This window comes from Telopea speciosissima, chromosome 6 (genome assembly GCF_018873765.1).
Source record: "Telopea speciosissima isolate NSW1024214 ecotype Mountain lineage chromosome 6, Tspe_v1, whole genome shotgun sequence".
Taxonomy (NCBI): domain Eukaryota; kingdom Viridiplantae; phylum Streptophyta; class Magnoliopsida; order Proteales; family Proteaceae; genus Telopea; species Telopea speciosissima.
The window spans coordinates 57,540,864-57,561,448 of NC_057921.1; the positions used below are offsets into that span (position 1 = coordinate 57,540,864).

The 20,585-nt window shown below is 38.7% G+C and overlaps 1 protein-coding gene and 1 long non-coding RNA gene across 2 annotated transcripts; both read left to right on the top strand.

The window, feature by feature from the left end:
* Positions 1–5,144: 5,144 nt before the first annotated feature.
* Positions 5,145–17,273, top strand: LOC122665148 (cell number regulator 6-like). The gene is made up of 4 exons (XM_043861224.1): positions 5,145–5,412; positions 6,074–6,188; positions 9,321–9,586; positions 17,037–17,273. The coding sequence occupies exons 1-4, from the start codon at positions 5,302–5,304 to the stop codon at positions 17,259–17,261; spliced, it is 717 nt and encodes a 238-aa protein (XP_043717159.1). The 5' UTR covers positions 5,145–5,301; the 3' UTR covers positions 17,262–17,273.
* On the top strand, positions 9,621–12,149 carry LOC122665150. Its single transcript, XR_006333443.1, has 2 exons — positions 9,621–10,024; positions 11,992–12,149. It is a non-coding gene; the product is annotated as an uncharacterized LOC122665150 (long non-coding RNA).
* Positions 17,274–20,585: the final 3,312 nt, after the last annotated feature.

Genomic DNA, 20,585 nt, shown 5'->3' on the forward strand with positions numbered 1-20,585 from the left:
ATGCTGACAATGCTTTCCTGCATGGTTATCTTAGTGAAGAGGTATTTATGGAGCAACTATAGGGATTCATTGATGCTCAATATCCCAACCATGTCTCTATAGGGATTCATTGATGCTCAATATCCCAACCATGTCTGTCGCTTACACAAAGCTATATATGGCCTCAAATAGGCGCCTCGGGCTTGGTTTAATAGATTTACCACATTTCTACTGGGAATTGGTTTCACTGCCTCCACTGCTGACTCATCTCTCTTTATTTATAGTCAAGATGACATTCTGATATATCTCCTACTATATGTAGACGATATTGTGGTAACAGGAAATTCGGCTTCTACTCTATCATCACTTCTACAACGGCTTGGTACCCAATTTGCAATGAAAGATCTTGGTCCATTGAACTACTTTTTGGGCATTCATGCTCATCGAGATCATATGGGTATCTATCTCACTCAGTCCAAGTCCATTGAACTACTTTTTGGGCGGTCAAGAGAATATTGCGATATCTAAAGGGCACAATCAACCATGGATTGTTCATCCGCAGTGGACTTCTATCACCGCTTGCAGCATATTCAGTTGCCGATTGGGCCGGTGATGTGGATGATCGACGTTCCATAACAGGGTACTGTATCTATTTGGGTCAAAACCTAATATCATGGGCTGCAAAGAAACAGCCAGTCGTGTCTCGTTCGAGTACAGAATCAGAATACCGAGCTCTAGCCGTTACAGCCGCCGAGCTTTCATGGATCCGTAGTTTGCTCAAAGATCTATGTATAAGCATTACCACAACTCCAACGCTGTGGTGTGACAATATAGGAGCAACAAGTCTTGCTTCTAATCCTGTACGTCTTCCATGCACGGATGAAGCACATAGAGGTGGACTACCATTTTGAGCGAGATCGGGTAACTCGTAAGGACATGCATGTTCGATATATCTCCACAACAAATCAGGTTGCAGACATCTTTACAAAGGGATTATCGTCAACCAGATTCAAATTGTTAAGAGACAAACTCACTGTGATTGGGAATCCCATCGGTTTGACGGGGGGTAATAACAGAATTACACCTGTCAAAGAATCAGTCAATAACCAATCTCAATTAAATCACTAACGTCTCTACCTAATGTTTATCTTGTATGGACTAGTTTCCTTATCCAAAGGAACCACTCACCATAACATCACTGACGTGTCTTATCTCATGTAAACCACTCAGCTGTTCTAGTAGAGTTAAAACTCTCTCCAACACTTGTATAAATTCATATGGATACTTCAATACAAATCATCCTTTTGAATCTCTTAATTATCTAGTCTTTTAAGTTTGGTCAATGTAGTTATATACGGTTCAATACATGGAAAAATATAGAGCAGGCGATGATTCTGAAATCTTCACCACTTTGCAATTGTAATATCATTAGCGGATCTTGCTATATATGTCATATACAAGCACACTTTGATTCGCCACCTACTGTAGCTCTTAAACTTTCTATTTTCCTCCCCCAATCTTTCCTTTCTTTACTAAAGGAAAGATTTTCTGTTCTTGTAATTAGTTTCCTTTTCTTCTCTTTCTGTCTCTCTTTCTCGCTTATAAAGTCGGCCTGAATTTGAGAGTCTCAGTTGTTTTTCTGGGTTTTTTGTTACTTATTATTCTCTGTAGCCATGGAGTTGCAGACACCCTCTAGCCTTTTTGTTGCCATGTTAATTGGTTCCCTGTGTTCATCGCAAGCTTATAATTTCTGTGTTGGAAGAAGAGATGGATGAGTTATGAACCCTTCTCATACAATCACTGGGCTGACGAAACAGGTTCCAAGTTACTGATACTCTGAGTAATCTCTGGGTCACTCTAAATTGTTATTTTTTTTTTTTAAATTATTGCTTTCAATATGCAAGGAAGATATAATACAGAAGAAGAAGAAGGTGGGGTAGGGGTGAGTGGGAAGGGGGTTGGGGTGCAGCAGGGTGTGGGGGTGTGCGGGCGCAGGGGCATGGCAGGTGGGTGGTAGGAAGAGGAAGAGGAAGAGGAAGAGGAAGAAGAAGAAGAAGGGGAGTAGGAGCGGGTGGACCCATGGAAGAAACGTAATCGGACAAGGGGAGAAGGGGCAAAATTGTCAAAAAAGTTTCTTAATTGAGAGACGACACTGTTTTGGCTAGTACTGTAAACCCAAACAATGAGCGGCTAGTTTTGTAAAAGCAAACCTGATTTTGCCTAATCTTGTAATTCTCCCAAAAAATCTATATGGTCAATAAATTTTCGTGTAAATCGGACAACAAGAATTTTCCTATTACTTGTAATCGTAGGCACCGAAATAGAATCCCACTTCAATTTAAAGAGGTATTTTGGAAAAACAAAAACAAAAAACAAAGGGATTATTTGCGAACTTATAATAAAAGAGGATTATTCCATTTCAACGCATGAGATTACTGCCGGTTTGCAGGAAATTTTTTCCCCAAAACTGAAGGCCTAGTAATCTGTTAATAATGTCTTGTCCCATATACATAAAATTGCATAGAAACTACACTGAAATCTCAGTGGCTGAAGTCTTTATTTTAATTCCTTTTCAAAAGGTAAATATATTACAGGCATGACCCCAGAATTAACCCATAGAAATTAATTCTATGTAAAAACAGTTTTTATTAAGTACATGTTCATGATGTCTCTCCGAAAACTATAAGTTGCATTCCCTTCTTGCAGTTTTCTGGTACAGCAGCGATGAAGTAGTTGTTTGCAGGTCCAATCTGAATCTGATCATGCCCTGATTTATATATCTTTGCATTTGATCCTACTGCACAATTAGTGTATCCAGTCTCGTCCACAACTGCCACGCGATAATCTGGGTTCTTGTAGTTGAATACTGTCCAAAACAATTCAATAAAACGTAAGAAAATAAAAGACTAAGAAGACTGTTGAACTCTCAAGTCTCAACCCTATTCCTTATCAATAAAACGGTAATAATGTCAACGGATATGTTAGAGAAGAATATACCTAACGTATCCCCAGTTTGGAAAGTCTTCCCTTTGGTCCAATAGAAAAGGTCTGGATAAGGACCCCAACCTTGCGAACCCCCAACCACATAAGTGGTACTGCAGAGAACAATCTCCCATTGGAGAAGTAGAAACAACAAAACGATCCCTAGGCCTGCAGCTTGACTTACTACCCCTGACCTGATTGCTTGAGCCATCTTCGAGTAGAGCTCCCAAACTAATAAAATGAACCTGGAGAAGATGGTTGCACAGTGATGCAGCTTTTATAGTTGCTGGTAAAAGCATTGCATTAATGTTTGATTAAGAGGAAGGAAGACACAATATCTGGGTCTGATCTTATCTGATTCATTCGCGAACAAACATTTTATTTCTTTTGGGGTAAAAAGTATAGGTGCTGTTTTAGATTTTGGAAGAATTTTGATTTTAGTTGCCAGATTTCACTCACCAAATCTAATTTTATGGTTGTTAGTAAGGAAATACCAGAATTTGGAGTTAATTCTAGCTTTATCTTTTCATTGAGATATGGAGAGAATATATACATAAAATCATACATGAAATCATGGGAATCGGTAGGAAGATTGACTCCCTAATCTAATGCACTAATTAGGCTATACAATCATACTTTAACAAATATAGATACAATGGATGGGGATGAGGAGAGGGCATGCGTTGGCATGGGTAAGATTCCCCCTCAAGTCGGTACGTGGAGATTTCGAACGCCCAACTTGGATGTAAAAAATCGGAATTGGTCTTGACCAAGAACTTTGGTGAATAAAACCAAGGGAGAATCTAGTTAGATTTTTTTTCACAAAAAAAAAGAAAAGAAAAGAAAAGAATCTAGTTAGATTTTTGAAGAATAAAACCAAGGGAGAAAGAAAACTAGTTGGGGCGCGGCGTGCAGTGCACTGCCCCTGTGCCAGACATAGGGGTGCGTGAAATGACCGCCGTGCCCCCATTAAAAAAAGAAATTTTGTGGGGGTACGGTGGTCATTTTGCATGCCCTGCGTCTGGGTCGCAGGAGCAATGTACCACATGCGGCCAAGTAGCGTTCTCTTTCCCTAAAACGAAATCTTCATGAATAACAAAAACTTCAATTCCTTGAAGGTCTGAGACAGAGAAAGCTTAAGAGTTTTGGCCATTAATAGAAGGGATCTTAGACATACAAGGGGCTCCGATCCTTACCCTACAGGGTTGCACTAAGTTTGCCCTTAAGAGTAGAGCTAAAACTCGGATTATCCAAAAGTAAATGGATAAGATAGGTGAAACATATCAATGGTTGGGCAACCCATGAATTCTTTAAAATCCAAGTTCTAATTGGGCCGGTAAAGTGGAATTCAAATGGGCCTTGGGATATAGGCCCTCTTAGAGATGGAAGGGCTCTTGATCCCTAGTTTTAGGAAGAGGTTTGTGATAAGGGTTATTTTTAGCTACATTCACTATATCAATTCCCCAACTTTTGAATAATAAGCCCTCACATGACGGGTGCACAAATAACCTGGTCCAATGACAGCATCCAACTCAAAAGATCAAGCTTCAGGGTGAAAAGGCCCTTTCTAGGGTCATAAGCCTAACAATGGCACACTACTAACCAATCTAGCCATGGATCTGAACACGCTACATCAATAAACCCCTAGTTCCTTTACTCACATATGAAATTTTTAGTTGAATAATAATTTGCCAAGTGGCAAAATAGAGCATTGAAATCGAAGAGTATGGTAGAGTGGATAGTATTGTCCTGAATTGATGTACATGGGCTGCCATCAATTCTCGGGATGTTGTTTGACTGAATTCGGCCATGAAATTTGATATTTAGCCATTAGATCGTCACATCATCATCTATTTATGTGGCTCAAATTGGTGGACCACACCTTCTTTTTGCAATTTTTCCTGTATATTGAAGTTACATATATAACCTTAGGTGGAGGAGACGGTTAAGGGGAACAAAAGTGATAATAGGGGGTATTCTCGTCCGAATACTATAAATGGTCCGTAGTCGACACTACCGTTCAAGACGTCGGTCTTCAAGTTAGAAATCTCTGTCCAATGACTTGAAAATTGGCGTTTCAAGTAGTTTTAGGGGACGGTGGTGTGTTCGTGCGTTGACGATATCGGATTAGTAGTGATCTTCGTGGGAAGTTTCGCCATTGTTGGAAGCCTCGCCAGATTTGGTTGCCGTGGTGGATTGGTCTGTTAACGCGCGCAGAGATTACTCCTGATAAATACGGACAGAAAGACAGATTGATTTGCCAGATTTGGAGGGCTGTAGTATAATTTATAGCTTGGGAATTTCAGGGGGTTCCTCAATTGATTCCCATTGTTGGATCCAATGGCTGAAGGGACTGCGCAATCTCGTTATGTGAAGCTTACGAAGGAACAAGCTCCCGTGGATGAAGAAATTACTCCAGGGGAGCTCAATCAGCCCATTCAGGTTCCTCAGGTCTATTCTTATTGCCTTCATTGTAATCTTTCATGGTGGTTCTAATTTTGAATGGTTATTGAAGATATATGGTAATGAGCTAGTTTCTGGGGTGTTATGCTGTATTGTTTTCCGTTTTTCAATGTTAATTGATGCAAATCTGGAAGAATTTGTGAATAATGGGACGTAATATGTTGAATTATTTTTGGCAAATCCAGGTTTTCGCTAATTTTTTTGTAGAGCTTGTTCTGTAGACTGCCATTATAACCTGAATCCTTCTTTCCTTTTGCTAGTTAATATATTGCTGGACGCATGTTTTGAGTTACTCTATGTTGTGGCCAGTGATAATAAGTTGTTTTCCAATGGTAAATGGGTGGAAAATTTAAATTAGCAGTGCCTTTTCATGAAGTTATGGTGCATGGTCAATGGTATTTGAAAATGAGTTTGATCTGCCTGATCCCATTGCTTCTGTGACTTCTGATTTATGTATTTATTTGAAGGATGGGAATTGAAGTGTATAGTAGTGTTAGATCACCTCCTCAATGTAATGGTACAACGATTCCTTCACGTAACTGTGGTGCATATGATGTTTCAGATATTTTCACATTGGGGTACTTATTATGCTTAAGTTTCTTCCAGAAGGTCTTCAATGTAATTTCTGATTGCTTGTGTTATCGAGCAGTTAAATGTTCACCGGTGCAGTGAGTGTGGTCAGCCCCTTCCTGAGAGCTATGAGCCTCCCGCAGATGAACCTTGGTCAACTGGGATATTTAACTGTGCTGAGGATACAGATAGTTGTAGGTGTCCCCTTCCTTTTTACTTTTCATTTTACATTAAATCTTATGGATACATTCTGTTTTTTCTGTCTAATTGACGTACTTCCTTTTTCACTTTTGTTTCAAATTATAAATGTTAATTCATGCAATGAGGCAAAACCCATTTCTAGTAATTTTTAGTGTTAGATATGTTTGGAAAATTTAGTGAAGTTACGTATCTCAAGCATTACTTAAAATAAGTTTAATCTGGATAATGTAATCCAACTTGGGTCTGACAACATACTCTGGATAATACTTGGCTGTACTTGATGACTAGCTAATGCACAAAAATATGACAATGTAAATTAATAATTGAGCTTATATTGTTAGTTTGGCAACCATTTACTTGATAGCCTCATTAAATACCTGAAACTTGTTAATGTGCGAGACAAAGTTTGATTTCTGATTAAACATTGAATTAATTCCATGAATCCCCCTTCTGTGGTTTGAGTATAACGTCTTCATGTTAGTAATTGAGTTGAGATTTATTGCATCTTGAAATAATGCTGCTTCCTCTAATACAGTAGCCTTTTTCCAGGATGACTTTTTGGAAATCAGTTTTGAATTAAGGAAAAACGATTTTTGAACTGAGTCGAATCCTCCGCAGGATTTTCTCCTGACACGCTCAATCCGAATTCTTGTTAAACCTGCACCAGAACCCTTGTAGTTGGATTTCTCTAACAATTCAAAACAAGAGAATGAGCTGGAAATCTCTCTCTCTCTCTCTCACATACAGACACATGCATGTTTTTTCCTCATAGAGGCAGTTCAAATGCAAAGTTAATTTCTTTTCTAGACTCTCAGGTGGATGCTGATGTTTTGGAAAATAAGGTAGAAATTTTACTCATATGGAATCATTTTAGAGAAGTATTTACTTGGAATCAGTGCCATAGAGAAAAAGGTGGAGCCCTGCATTTCACCTTTACTTTTTGACGAGCAAAGGAACTGTTTGGAAATGGCATTTGTTTCACAGGTAGTAACATAGTTGTCAAGGTGTCACCTAGTGCTTTGACAACTATGGGTAGTAAAGATGCACTTGGATGTGAAAAACCCTCCCACGGATGGGTTACTCTTGCTTTCTTCCTCTATTTTTGGGAAAAGTGTAGCATGATCTTGTGTAGGTCTTTTCAAGTTCAGCGGATGACTACTTAAACTGAGGACGCAACAGTAGTATGTCACACTGATCGTGAAGGAGATTGGGCTGCAGAATTGAAGGACCACTAATCCATTTGCCTTATTTTCACTTCTTATAAAATTTTGTCTGCAGTATTGGTGGTTAGGTTGAGGTCAGTCCTGGATGGTATTATTTTGCCATTGCAAGGAGCCATTTGTTCAGGGATATCAAATGCTGGATGGAGCTTTCATAGCTAGTACATTCATTGACTTGAGGGTTTCAGTTTGTGTTGCAGTGTTGCTTAGGATGGTACACAAAATTGAGATGGCAAAGGCTTGACCATATAGGTTGAATGTTTTACTTTTCGAATATTCTATTAAAAATGTGAAGTTTGACTTTAAATGGAGGAATTGGATAGAATCCTCTAATTCATATGTTTAGTTCTGTATCCTAATTGATGAAACTCTTATAGGTTTTACCAGTTCAACTGTTCAAGAGGGTTAGACCAAGGCGATCCACTATCTCTATTTCTTGTAATTCTTGTTACACAAGCTGTTGGTGTTCTCACCTTTAGGGGATAGACACGGTGGTATATAGGGTGACTTTCCTTACCTGGAGAGTGGATAAGAACTACTTATGTTCAATTCATGAACAGTACTTTGATTGTACAGCCTCTTAGCATGATTTAAAATATGTAAGGTGTGTACTGAGCTAACCCCTCAGTTGGCAAAGATCAACACCTCACATTTAAGAGGTCATGAGTTCAACTCTCTTTGGGTCCTAACTATCAAAAAAAAAATGTAAGGTGTGTGCCAGGATGTTTTTTGGTAGTTATTATTTCCTCTTAAGAGTGAGATCTTCGCATTTGGCAATGTCTCTATCCTTGTGACCTAGGGCTTCCTCCCTTTAGAATAATATATCATTTTCTTATTGGCCTATCCCTTGGCAATGTATCCAACTTTTGGGAGTAACTGTAGCATTTGACAGTCATTCTTGCCTAGCTCTTCCATAATTTTATAACATGGTAGACTAACAAAGATGATCAAGTTGCCAGATTATATGTTTCATAGCTTTGACCAGTTGTTGTGCCTTCCTCTTCTCCCCCATAGAAGTGCAGGGTCTTCGGTTTTGTCCTAAAGTGGGTGAATCCATAAGGCTTGTGGAGGTTGTCAAGATCTGGCAAAAACTATCTTGGGGTCCAAATGGTGGGGGTCCTGGACAACATTGACAACTGCTACTAACTGGTGCATCCGACAGAAAAGGAAATGTAGAGCATAAAAAAATTATGCTGACCCAGCACAAGGGTGGCTGCAAAACTAGAGGACTTGATTCTTTTTGGCCATCCAATTGTGGAGAGTTCAAGAGTTTGAGTAGTGATAAACAAGTCTAATTGATTTACTTTCTTTTTGTGAAGATAAGGAACTTATAGCTAACCTGGGTTTTTTTTGTCCCCCCCCCCCCCCCCCTCTTGTTCTGAACCTTTTTGCTTCTTCACTTATTTCTTGTCACACTCAATGGAATGTTAATTACTGAGAGGGGGAAGTAGGGAGTCATCATGTGCTACCTCCTTCAACAAAGGCAAATAATTTAATCTCACTCTATTCCGCAAATTGTAACCCTTTTTTCCAAATTGAAATGCTGGTTTATCTAGTTCTGTTGCTGTGAATACCAGTTGATTTTTATTTTGGTACTCGGAATTGGCAGTTTTTGTAGTTTCTATAAGTAGATATAATTGTTAGTATATTTTTCAGATTCACACTTCCATCTGTTATGTATCAGAGTTAGTTTTGATTTTTGAATACCAGAAAGATATTTTTAACACACAGAAAAACAAAAAAATCCAATAGTGTCAACAAATTCATTTGTCAAGTTAAACCCCTTTCTCTCTTCAATGAAGTTCTCTTCTCTTCTCTTCTCTCCTGCCGTAAATTTGGATCTTTATAGTATTCCTTCATTAACTAACCTAGAAACCTGTTTTACCTTTTGTTTCCTTTCTACAGGCTGGACTGGACTTTTTTGCCCTTGTGTGTTGTTTGGGCGTAATGTGGAACGCCTGAGAGAAGATATCCCCTGGACGCAGCCATGTGTTTCTCATGCCATTTGTGTTGAAGGTGGAATTGCACTAGCTGCAGCAACAGCAGTCTTCCATGGTGTCGATCCAAGGACATCATTTCTCATTTGTGAGGGTTTGATGTTTACTTGGTGGATGTGCGGCATCTACACTGGTCTTTTCCGACAATCATTACAGAAGAAATATCATCTCAAGGTGATCTCTGTTCCTTCATGTATACATTGGCTCTACTTATTTTCTTGAAGGCCTCAAATATTGATGAGCATGAGGCCTGTCACTACGGATTAGGAGCATGCTCATGTTGGTGGTTATTATTTGATGAAATCTTGCCTGTTACCTGACATTACTTTGATAACTGTGGAATCTTTGGACCTTTCCAGAGGATTTGACCGTGATTGTTCCTTTTCTCTTTTTAATGAATAACAAATTTTATTACAAAGAATCAGAATAATGTACAGTACAAAGCACATCAAAGAAAGTCACCTAAACCAGGTAAAATACAAAAAGAAATGCTATTGGAAATTTAAGGAATACAAGAGATCTACAGCACGATGGCAAGCACACTACAAATCCTGGTTTCACAACTTCTTGCCTTTCCAATTGGCTGCCAAGTCATTAGTTGATTGGCTCTTAGTAGGGGATGTCAATCGGCTGGTTTTGGTTGGGCTGACCGAGAACTTAGCACAAATTGATCCAGTCTGAAAAACCAACCGATAAGCTAATCGGTCTTTAAAATCTAAACCGCAACCAATTAGCTATCAGTCTGTTCTGTTTCAGTCCATCGGTTTCTCTTAATGTCTCTTATCAGCCCCCTATCGGGTATCAATATATAAAAATACATATAACCAATATATATTTCAGTTAGCTCTTTATTGTGTTCTTATAGGTTTATACATCATATATCTTGATTTTAGTAGTTATAATCAATTATAACCCAATGATTAAGTAAATAAATAACAAAAACTATTGGTTTTTTATCAGGGTTTTTTTTTTTTTTTGTTTCAGTCCATTTGGTTGGTTTCAGTCAGTTTAATTGGTCCAATCAGGCTAGACTAAAACCGGATCGATATTAAATATTTTTCTAAAATCAAAACCAAAACTGGGGCCAATAAGGATTTCAGTCGGTCCTGTTTTGGGTCTCTTAGTTCGGTTTGGCCTCCAAATTGACACCCCTAAATCTTACATTTGAATAAGCTTTTCATGGCGGAAGCAACACGCGATGCTTGTCCAACAAGATGTGAGAATCTCCATGGTCTACCACCTGTCTCTTCATCCAGCCAACATTGGATGAGTCCTCCACTATATGTTTGATGAGGTTTACTAGGCTGAAAATACAACACCAGAAAACCTACTAGAAAATCAAAATCACAGTGAGACAATATTGAGAATACAGGGCAGAATAGTATCTCTCAAGTCTCCTTGCTGATGGGGCTGAAACCTGGATTGAATGGAGGTCCAAACGGGCAGGATAAGTGTTTAAAACATCAAGGCCAACCAACGTTTGGATTAGGAGAAACTGGAAAGAACAGAAAATAGAAACTAATAAGAAGACAGAATTTGTAGGTCAAAGAAAAAAGCCATGACTCTCAATCTACTAATCAGATACCTGCCAAATTCTGGTCGAATGTAGCGAGGAGAGAAGGGAAGATAATATGAAAGTTCAAAGCCTATCCAATGGTTAGATTAAGAGAAATAATATGATAAAGTTACTGATAGAAGAAAGACTAACCCAGAAGTCGTAGGAACTAGGAAGGAGAAAAACTGAGAATAACCTGCAGAGACAGTGAGTAACATGTAGAGATATGATAGATATAAGAAAAGACATAAAAGAGGGTTGAAGTTACCTATTGATGGCAATGACAGAAAGGAGAGAAGTTGCTGGAAATCGACAATACAGTAGCCAGTAGGGAGAAATAAGAAAGAGAAAGAGAGAATATGGAAGAAGGGTAGAGGGGATATGACTTGGTATCACCACCAAGCCTAGGTCAGCTTCACCACCAACCAACCTCAGCAATCATCACCTTTGGCCTGCGACTGAATCACCACAGCAGCAAAACTCACAAATGAGCATAATGTTCCACCAAAATCGTAGGCAACATGCCCCTCCTCTTTATTTATAATAGCAATCAACCCAATGCAAAAATAGTAACCTCTTATGTGTGGGGCGGGGTTACTTGGTTGCCAAAACTAATTAAAATTTTCTAGAATGAGACCAAAGTTACTACATAGAAATAAAAGGTAAATAAAATAGAAACAGCTAGTTAGCTAATAACTTAGCTGATTATAGAATTAGAAAATTAAGATACTAGCACTACTAAGATTGTTCCAACAGGATAAGCTGCATTCCATGCATACAATCTTCACTGGGGCCACAAGAAATAACCAAGCCATACGCAAACCTATTCTGGTCACACACAGACGGCCTATGGCTGGATTAATCAAGGACCAGAACCAGAGCCGTGGTTTTCTATATGAGCCAGGTTCTGCCTAGGACCTTAATACTGGTCTGCTCCCTTATTCTTCCTATGTGAGTACACCTCCAGTTCTGCATCAGCTAGGTGAACCTTTATCCCTAACATAATCCAGCCCATGATAAAGAGAATGAAGCTCCGGTCTAGTAGAATCTCCTTCCCCATTGGCCCCGAGTTTGTCCTACTACCACTGTGCCATCATGTGCTCTGATGAAACATCCAATCCTACAAGGCTCTTGGTCCCCTGCTAAAACCCATAGAAATTTTGCTTTGCAAACCCTATTGAAAGTAATGCCCGTAGAAAAATTATCTTTCTCACAAAGGGTTTGGGGCCCATCAATGACTGCCAAGTGTCAACATAATGCAGTGCTAATCCCGAACCTGTGAAATCCAGTGGGAGATCAACTTGCGACAGGATCATAGGGAAAAGAATAAGAACCAGACTAGGAAAAATTGAATAACTCAACCAGAACAAATCTGTAGTGCATAAAATTTTGGTTAATTGCTTTAATCAATCAATATAATAGGTCCGCAAAAGATGATTTAAATTTGATGGACATGTTCAGAGATATGGAAGAATCCAACTTGAATTAGGAAACTGAAACTCTGATTAAGTACAGAATTTGATGGAAGGAATCTTTAAGGGTTCAAACAGTTACCAATAAATGAATTGATTTAGTGATTAACAGTAGTCTGAGCCTTAAACAGTAATCTAAAATAAAACCAGAAAACAGAGATTTAGAAGAAATAGACTAGTAGAAGGACTCTTGAAAATCGATGTGCTTTACTGTTTTTGAAAACAGTAACTAAACTAGAACTGAGAACCTCTGGACAGAATAGAAAACTGAGGATTAGCAAAGCAGAACTCTAGCTAACAGAATAGCAATCAATATAGCAAGACAGAATTTAAAAGAGTAGAGAAAATAGCATTTGCAGGGTAGGTGATGCAGTAGCACTATTGTGGCGGGACCAACACGATCGGATTTGGCGACCCAAACCAAGGCGAATCGGAACTAAACTGGGTTTCTGGTCCAAAGGGGACTGGTAGTGATTTACTTGTTTATTTAGTTGGGGATTACTTGTATTCTTTTAAATAGAGTTGACTTTCCTCATCATGGTGAAATTGTTGTGTGTGTGTTCTGCACGTCGAAGTTGGTCGACGGCTGCTGCCCTCTCTATCCTTTCTCCATTCTAGGTGTTCTCTTTCATTTTCCATTTCATTCTGGTTCAATTTTCTTTCTTCCTTCCCATTTTATTGTTCTCTTTTATCCCTCCTCTTCTTTTATCTCTTGTCCCTATTCTGTTTCTGCTCTGTAGTTAACAATATTAGCAACCCTAGGTTGGATCGAACTCTAGTTATTCAGTCCCTTTTCTCTTGAGGTTTGGGCTAAAGGAACCCCTACCCTAGGAGATTTGATCTCTGGAATCCCATCCCCAAAGAAACTCCATTCTGTGAGATCCAAGTCGAGGACCAATGCTACTGACACTTTCAGAACCTCAGAAGTCTGAACTGTGATTAGAGTTGAAGATTGGGTTTTCTAATAGCTGGATTTCAGAGGTCCAAGGTTGCGATTCAGGTCCCAAAGTCCCAGCTTGATCTATTCTATTTTGAGGAAGATCTCTTCGAAGCAAACCCCTCTCCCGGCTCCCACGCTGTTGTTATGCTATCAAAAAGTAGAAGACAACCCCTTTTTTTTTTTTTAATGTAGTTAAACCCATTGTCTATATTTACAACTAAAGCCCCTAATCCTTAGTTATTTCACTTATTAACCCTTCTATTTTTAGTTTCCGAAAATACCAGCCGTTTACATAAGTACCTCCATTTAAGGCCACAATTTGTTTTTCTTTTGTTGGTTTAAAACTTCCATTTAATTACTAGATTGCCACTATCATTATTACTTGAGTTGTTTATCATTGGTTGGGCCCATAGTGACCCATAATCAGGGCTTTTGAACCCAAGGTCGCATCAATGGGAATGACAGAGATCTGACGTGGAAATAGAATGGAGAAAACAGAAGAGATAAGAAGAGAGGATATGATGAGGAATCCACCAATGCCCCCATCCGGAATCCACCAGGGTCTTTGACCGAATTCATAGCAGAAATATCACTCTTGAATCCACAAGTCACACCTGAATCCACATACCAAAACAAATCAAGGCTTCTCTATTTCTCAAATTTGTGGATAGAGCATAACCCTTACCTATGTTTAAATAAAACTTCTTAAAACAGATTCGATGGTTGGTCTAAAACTTCTCCAACCAATAGCTTTCTATGGAGGTAGTCTACTACTACTAAAACTTTGAATGAAATAAGAAAGAAACAATTTAAGGGTCTTTTTGGTATCATTTTTCATTTTGTTTTTCTGACACAAATCTTTTTACAAGTGTTCAGTACAATTTATGGACCCTATTTCTATTTGCAAAACATCAAAATAATAGAAAATTCATAATAGAGTTGAGACCTTATTATTGATTTTGGCCAAAAATCTTTTTTAGTCATTTTTTTGGTACTTTAATGAGCATGTGCTTATAAAGTCCCAAAGTCAAGGGTAGAAGCGTCACTTCCTCTTTAATTAGAAGACAAGTCCTGACCTTCTTCGTCTTCTTCTTCCGGCAACCCCACCCGCCGCCTCCTCCTGCTGCTTGAACCCCACTGCCCCCACCCCTTGCTGCAACCCAAGCCAGCCCCCACCCTCACCCACTCTCCCTTCCCTGCAACTCCCCCAGTCCAAGTTCAGAACTGAGCTCAACCTCCAACCCGACCAAGAATATGGACCTGCTTCTCTCCATTGCTCTGATCTTCTTCTCCCTCCATCTACCAAAACCGAACCACAGCAACCATCTTTCCCCCTGCCGCCATCACCATTGTCCTATTTTTTCCCCATCTTCTAATCTGCAAAAACCAAATCCCCTCATTACCGAAACCCCTTTTTCATCTTCATCATCATTTCCTCCTCCATTCTTTTGTCTCTTTTTCTTTCTTTTTTTTTGAATTATTTCTTTTCTACATCGACCAAAACCATCGTTAAAACCCTTCTTTCTTTCCACTTATTCTCAGAACCGCTTTTCTTCTCATCCCATCACATCCATCTGCAATCAGGAACAGAAGCCATGACCAAACCCCCTTTTCCCCTTTTGCTTATCTTCTATTAAAAAATCCAGCCGACATCATCTCTTCTTCTCCCTCTTTCATCTCTGAAACCGATTTCTATCTCTCAATCTCAATCTCTCTTTCTCATCTCTCCTGAGTTCATCTCCATCCCTGGCCGGCGAGTTTAATATCCTGAGCTTCATCATACTGTCTCAACGCTGCCACAGTTGCAGCCATCCATTCAGGAAGAAGAGAGAGAGAGAGTGATGCCTCAGATGGATTAAAATTCATTATGCACATTGTGTATACCAAGCCTATTTCTTAGTAGACCATCTATTATGTCTATTGATTGCCAAATGATTTTTATGTTTTGATCAAAAATGGTTTTCATTGATGATTTTTGTTAAATAGACAAAAATCAAAATGAAAAACAATACCAAAAAGACCCTAAACTAGGCTGAACTCATAGAGAAGACCTATTCTAGCCTAACTTAAACATTTTAATAACAATTAAAATAAAGAAATAAGACTCTAACTAGACTAAAATAAAGTAAATCCTGCATTCCTAACTCCTATTCATATTTTAGGCCCATTAAAGTAGTCTATTACAATGAAAACCCATTGGACTGAAGACCCAACACATATAACCCAACCCAAGTGAATATAAGCTTATTTTCTCGGATTTGTCTGATCACTGGATTCACAACCCCGAAAATACCCTGGAGGTATTCCTCTGAGCAGATATATTGCTGCTTCCTGATGAACCACTCGAGTGAATAAACTTGTTGATTACCTTCTGATTTGCGCTGGCATCTTAGAATAATCTAGCATTCTGGTCTTCCTAGATGGGCCACACAGTGGCTATCCCTCATGGTTCTACACCAATGCCACTAGGTACTTTCTTCATTTACCAAAGGAGCCATCTGTTAAACCATATCAGTTGTTGAAGAATAAGATAAAAATCAGTTGGGCGGCAACTCCATTGTCTATATTCTAACAAAGTATCACACTGTTAGAAAATGGTGCAAGATTCTCAATGTAAGGGCACAGAAAGGAACAAATTATGCTGCAGATTTCTCATCTGCCAGGCAGTCATACACATGAAGCAAATTTAAGAAGGATGACTTTGATTGGTTGCCTCTGGTGCATTTCACATGTAATCACTTTTGTATGAGCACCTTCCCAATTAGGAGCTTCATTTCAGACAGACTTGGATCTCCCAGTGGCTCTGTGAGGAACAGGTGTCTTCTCCTTAAGGATAAACACAAAGCGTTGCAGACAGAGTTGCTATTAGTTCTTCCACTGTACCTCATTAAAAAACCAAATATTGGATTGAGAACACATTCTGTATCGGATAAGAATCTGTGTGTTACCAGTATAGATTTTCTGGTGCCTTCATATTGCCGCTTCACAAGATGTGGAGCATCAATCATAAGAGGAGTTGGGTACATATCTGCTCAGGAGGTTAACAATCTCAACAGGATATTTTCATCAGAGACAATAGTGATAGGTGCTATTGAATATGTAAGCAAATATAGCCGCTAAAAGGACTCGTGAAGATGACTAAAACCGATGAGAAAACTAGATTTGTAGGTTTTTTGGTAAATGCATTTTTCCGGAATTTAGTTGATACAATGATAGCATTTACCTGTGCAACTTCCATGTGAAGGATGGAAAATCTTACCTTTAAACGACATCTCAAATAAGATACTCAAATGTCAAGATTAGCTAATAAAACTAGTTAATGAATGGATATTCGTTGTTCCAAAGCCTGTATCTTTGATAAGACTGGTTTCTGAATATTTCTGAATTACCAGAATCATATCTAGATCTGACACCCACAATTAGTTGTTAAATAAAATTACTAAAGTTAGTTGTTGATGACTTGATGGTTCAGTAAGACTGGTGAATAAAAAACACAGGCATTAACTAATGCTATCTAGTGAACCGAAACTCCTGTTTGATATCATCTCAAAGGTTGTCTTTGTTAATGCTGGAATCAATACCTAAACATGTAGACAACTCTCTGATATCAAAATAGCTTTGCTTGCTTTTTTGTTTGCTGACTAATACTTTGTGCAGAACTCCCCTTGTGACCCATGCATGGTACATTGCTGCATGCACTGGTGCGCATTGTGTCAGGAGCACAGGGAAATGAAAGGACGCTTGTCTGATAATCTTGCAATGCCTATGACAATTGTCAACCCTCCTCCAGTACAAGAAATGAATGCAAATGAGAACCAGGAGTCTGCATCTGCCGAAGCAAATGGTAGTGAACACTCTAATTTGGAGATGCAGGCCTTGTAGGATTCAGAATATGTGGTACGAAGGTTAAATTAGAAACTGAGATTTTGCGTGTTTGTTCTTTTCTTCTTAAATTGCTTGTGTCAAATTTATACCCTACTGTGGGATGCTTATGCAGGCATCCTTGGGAGAGAAACCTGCCATACATTAGATGAGCTATATATACAGATGCACCAGTTGATAGCATCACCTTTATAATGTTTTGAATTCATATTTTCCTTTTGGTATCTTAATTATGACATTCCAACATTATAGGCTTGCAAATGACAATTAACAGCGATCTTTACAGAATATGATACAAAACCTGGGTTACTTAGGTGGAAATCCCAATTCTCCCCTTAACTAACCATCTAGGCCCGCAGCTATCTGAAGGAGAATTATCATGTATTGTTTGGAACATTTAACTGATCAAATCCTGCCTCTTAATCACGCTTTCATCCAAGTTAACTAACCTTCATTGTTTTATCTTACTATTTTGCAACATGTCTTTAGACAAATGTTGATTTTAGGTATTTTCAATGGTTCTTATACCTCTACCCCAAAAAAAAAAAAATGGTTCTTATACCAGACTGTGTAGAGAACAAAAGGCAAACTTTTTAAAGCATTAAACCTGAATTGAGAAAGAATCAAATTTGTCTTTAGATGGACTCATGATTAGAGATGATGACAACATGTCCATTAAATTTAAGTCCCACTAAACATATTCATATTGCTTAAAAACTGCTTTAATCGGAATGTCTTTCAATTTTGCTTCTGTTGTTAGTTTGAACCCGTTCCTTGTAAGTAAGGGTGTTGAACGCAGGTGCTAGTTATTCAAGGTAAAACCAAAATTGAACCGTTTAATAAAAGAAAACTAAGCTAGCTGAAATTTTAAAGAATTTCTTACTGTAATATTGGATCACTCTCCGTCCAAATAGCTGGAAAAATACATTATAAGACGAGGGTTGGTGGTGGTGGTGAGTGAGGTAGTATCAATTAGAAAAGAGAGATGAAGAGTTTGGTTGTGCAGCTGCTCTTGGAGCGATGGTTCATGGTTTTTGCTTCCTTCGTCATTATGTCTATGTCTGTGCCAGTTAAATGTTTGGGATGTTTTCAAATCGCATAAAATCCTCCCTCGGATATGATCAATCAACACTCAATCTCCTCAGTTTCTTTAAGGAATTGGGTTCAAAGAGAACAGTTCTGATTCTTCCCAGTCAGTTGAAGAGCCTGTAGAGGGAACTGATGTTGAATCAACTCCACCTACAAGCAAGTGCCACCATTATCTACTCCAATCTCTACTGTTGAATCAACTCCACGGACAGAGCAAGTGCCACAGAGAGATTGACATCATTGTCTCCTTCCCTGTTGAATCTCCCCTTGTTTTGTCTCCTACTCTTCTCTTCCTTCAAGCCTTTGGGAAATTGACATCATTGTCTACAACTCTTTAACTGACCATCTAGGCCAGCAGTTACCTCAAGGAGAATTATCATCTATTGTTTGGAATGTTTAACTTATAGCAATTTTCATGGACTAGCTTGATCACTATTTCATTTAGGATTCATTGATAGCCTGAGCTGAAAAGGTGCTTGATCTCTTGCTTCGACTAGCTTGTTTTCACTGCTAGCCAAGAGTGCCTAATGGAAGTGCGATGATCGCTTGCCAATCTTTCTTTCTTTTGACTTTTAAATCTATAAATAACACTCTTCTCAGGTTGAAGGGGATCTCTATTGATTTTTCTTCGTTTTTTGTTTTTTGCTTAGAGAAAGCTCTCCTCCACAGAGTTTTCTAACTTTTGAGTAAACCGGAGTGACAACATGCTGTTTCACTTGCTCTTAGACGAACAAGTCCAAGTTGAAGGTATTGTTCTTGAGTCTAAGTTGATTTCCAACACTTCTTTGTTAAGGTTCTCCATCTAGGTAATCTTTCATTTTGTTTTGCTATATTCCAATGAACCCAAACAATGGTTTTATGGTTCTACCCCGTAACTCAATTGAAGTCTTCATATAGACTCATGGTTAGATGATGACAAGGACAATATGCCCATTAAATTTAGGCCCAATTAAATATAGTCATGTTGCTAAAACTGATTTAACTGGAACGCCTTTCAATTTTGCTTCAGTTGTTAGTTCGAACCCGTTCCATGTAAGATGAGTATTAGACATGCTATATTATACAATATCAGTAATTTATATATGATTATATACAATATTTTGATTAGATTGGAGCCAACTTAATCCGACTTTTTTTTAAAAAAACCAGTAAATCACCAGATTCAACCTGTTGATAACTTAAAAGTGAGTTCAACCCGAAAATTACATTGAAATGGTATCAGTATTCAGTGATGCAATCTGACATGACCAAATGTCACACTCCCATTTGTTACATTTATATCAATAGGGGCAAAGATGTCATTCCGTAGGAAGGAAGAGAGAAATAGACAAAGGGGAGCAATTGCATAGGCCATGCTTTCGGACATGAAAGTTTTCACTTAACATTATTTAGCAGATAGCTCGTATTTAGGCCCAAATTCCTCTTAATTCTACATGGATTCATAACAGTGTCGATCGTGCCTAATATCGATACTTGATCGATGCAGAATCGGTGAATCAGCTTGAACCCTAGATTTTTGGTTAAAAAATGACCTTTTGTTCTAATTGCGGCTTAATACAGACCGATATGGTTGATCCAGATCAATATTAGCATTGGTAACGGTATCTGTATCGATATTAGTATTTGGTATCAACAGTGAACCGGTCATTGATATTGGTCTGATACTGTGAACTAAACCCTGACCAAAGAGTTGACAAAAACTTGTAGCCTAACATAGCGTAAGAAAGATTAGCGAAGCACTCTTTTTAATTTTCGACCGTTAGGTACAAAAGAGGCTTGAGGGGGAGCCTAGCACGCCTAGGAAGCATCCAGCCGTTGGGCTATGCTGCACACATCCCTAGGTGTGTACCAAGATGTGTACGGGCCAACCCTTAGATGCCCCCTTGGCACTCCCTGGGCACTGCGTTGCCTGGAGAGGAGTCGAATCCTGCAAAATACCGTACTTTTCGCAGAACCCAATTCGCATAACCTCATTGGACATACGAATGTAAATGGATCGGATTCATCTTGAATAGTGCTATATATCCGCATCCGATTAGCTTTGAGACGGATTCGGATCAGATATTTTATCTGTTTACATGTGAATATAGCTTTTCGATTAGCTATAGTCTATCCGTATCTGTTTAGCATTCCGACGGATTCGGAGCGCTAAACAGATACGGAAACGGATTTCGGCTATTTATTTGCATCCCTAATTGGACATTCGCACTTGCCATTAGCCACTTTAGAAGGCAC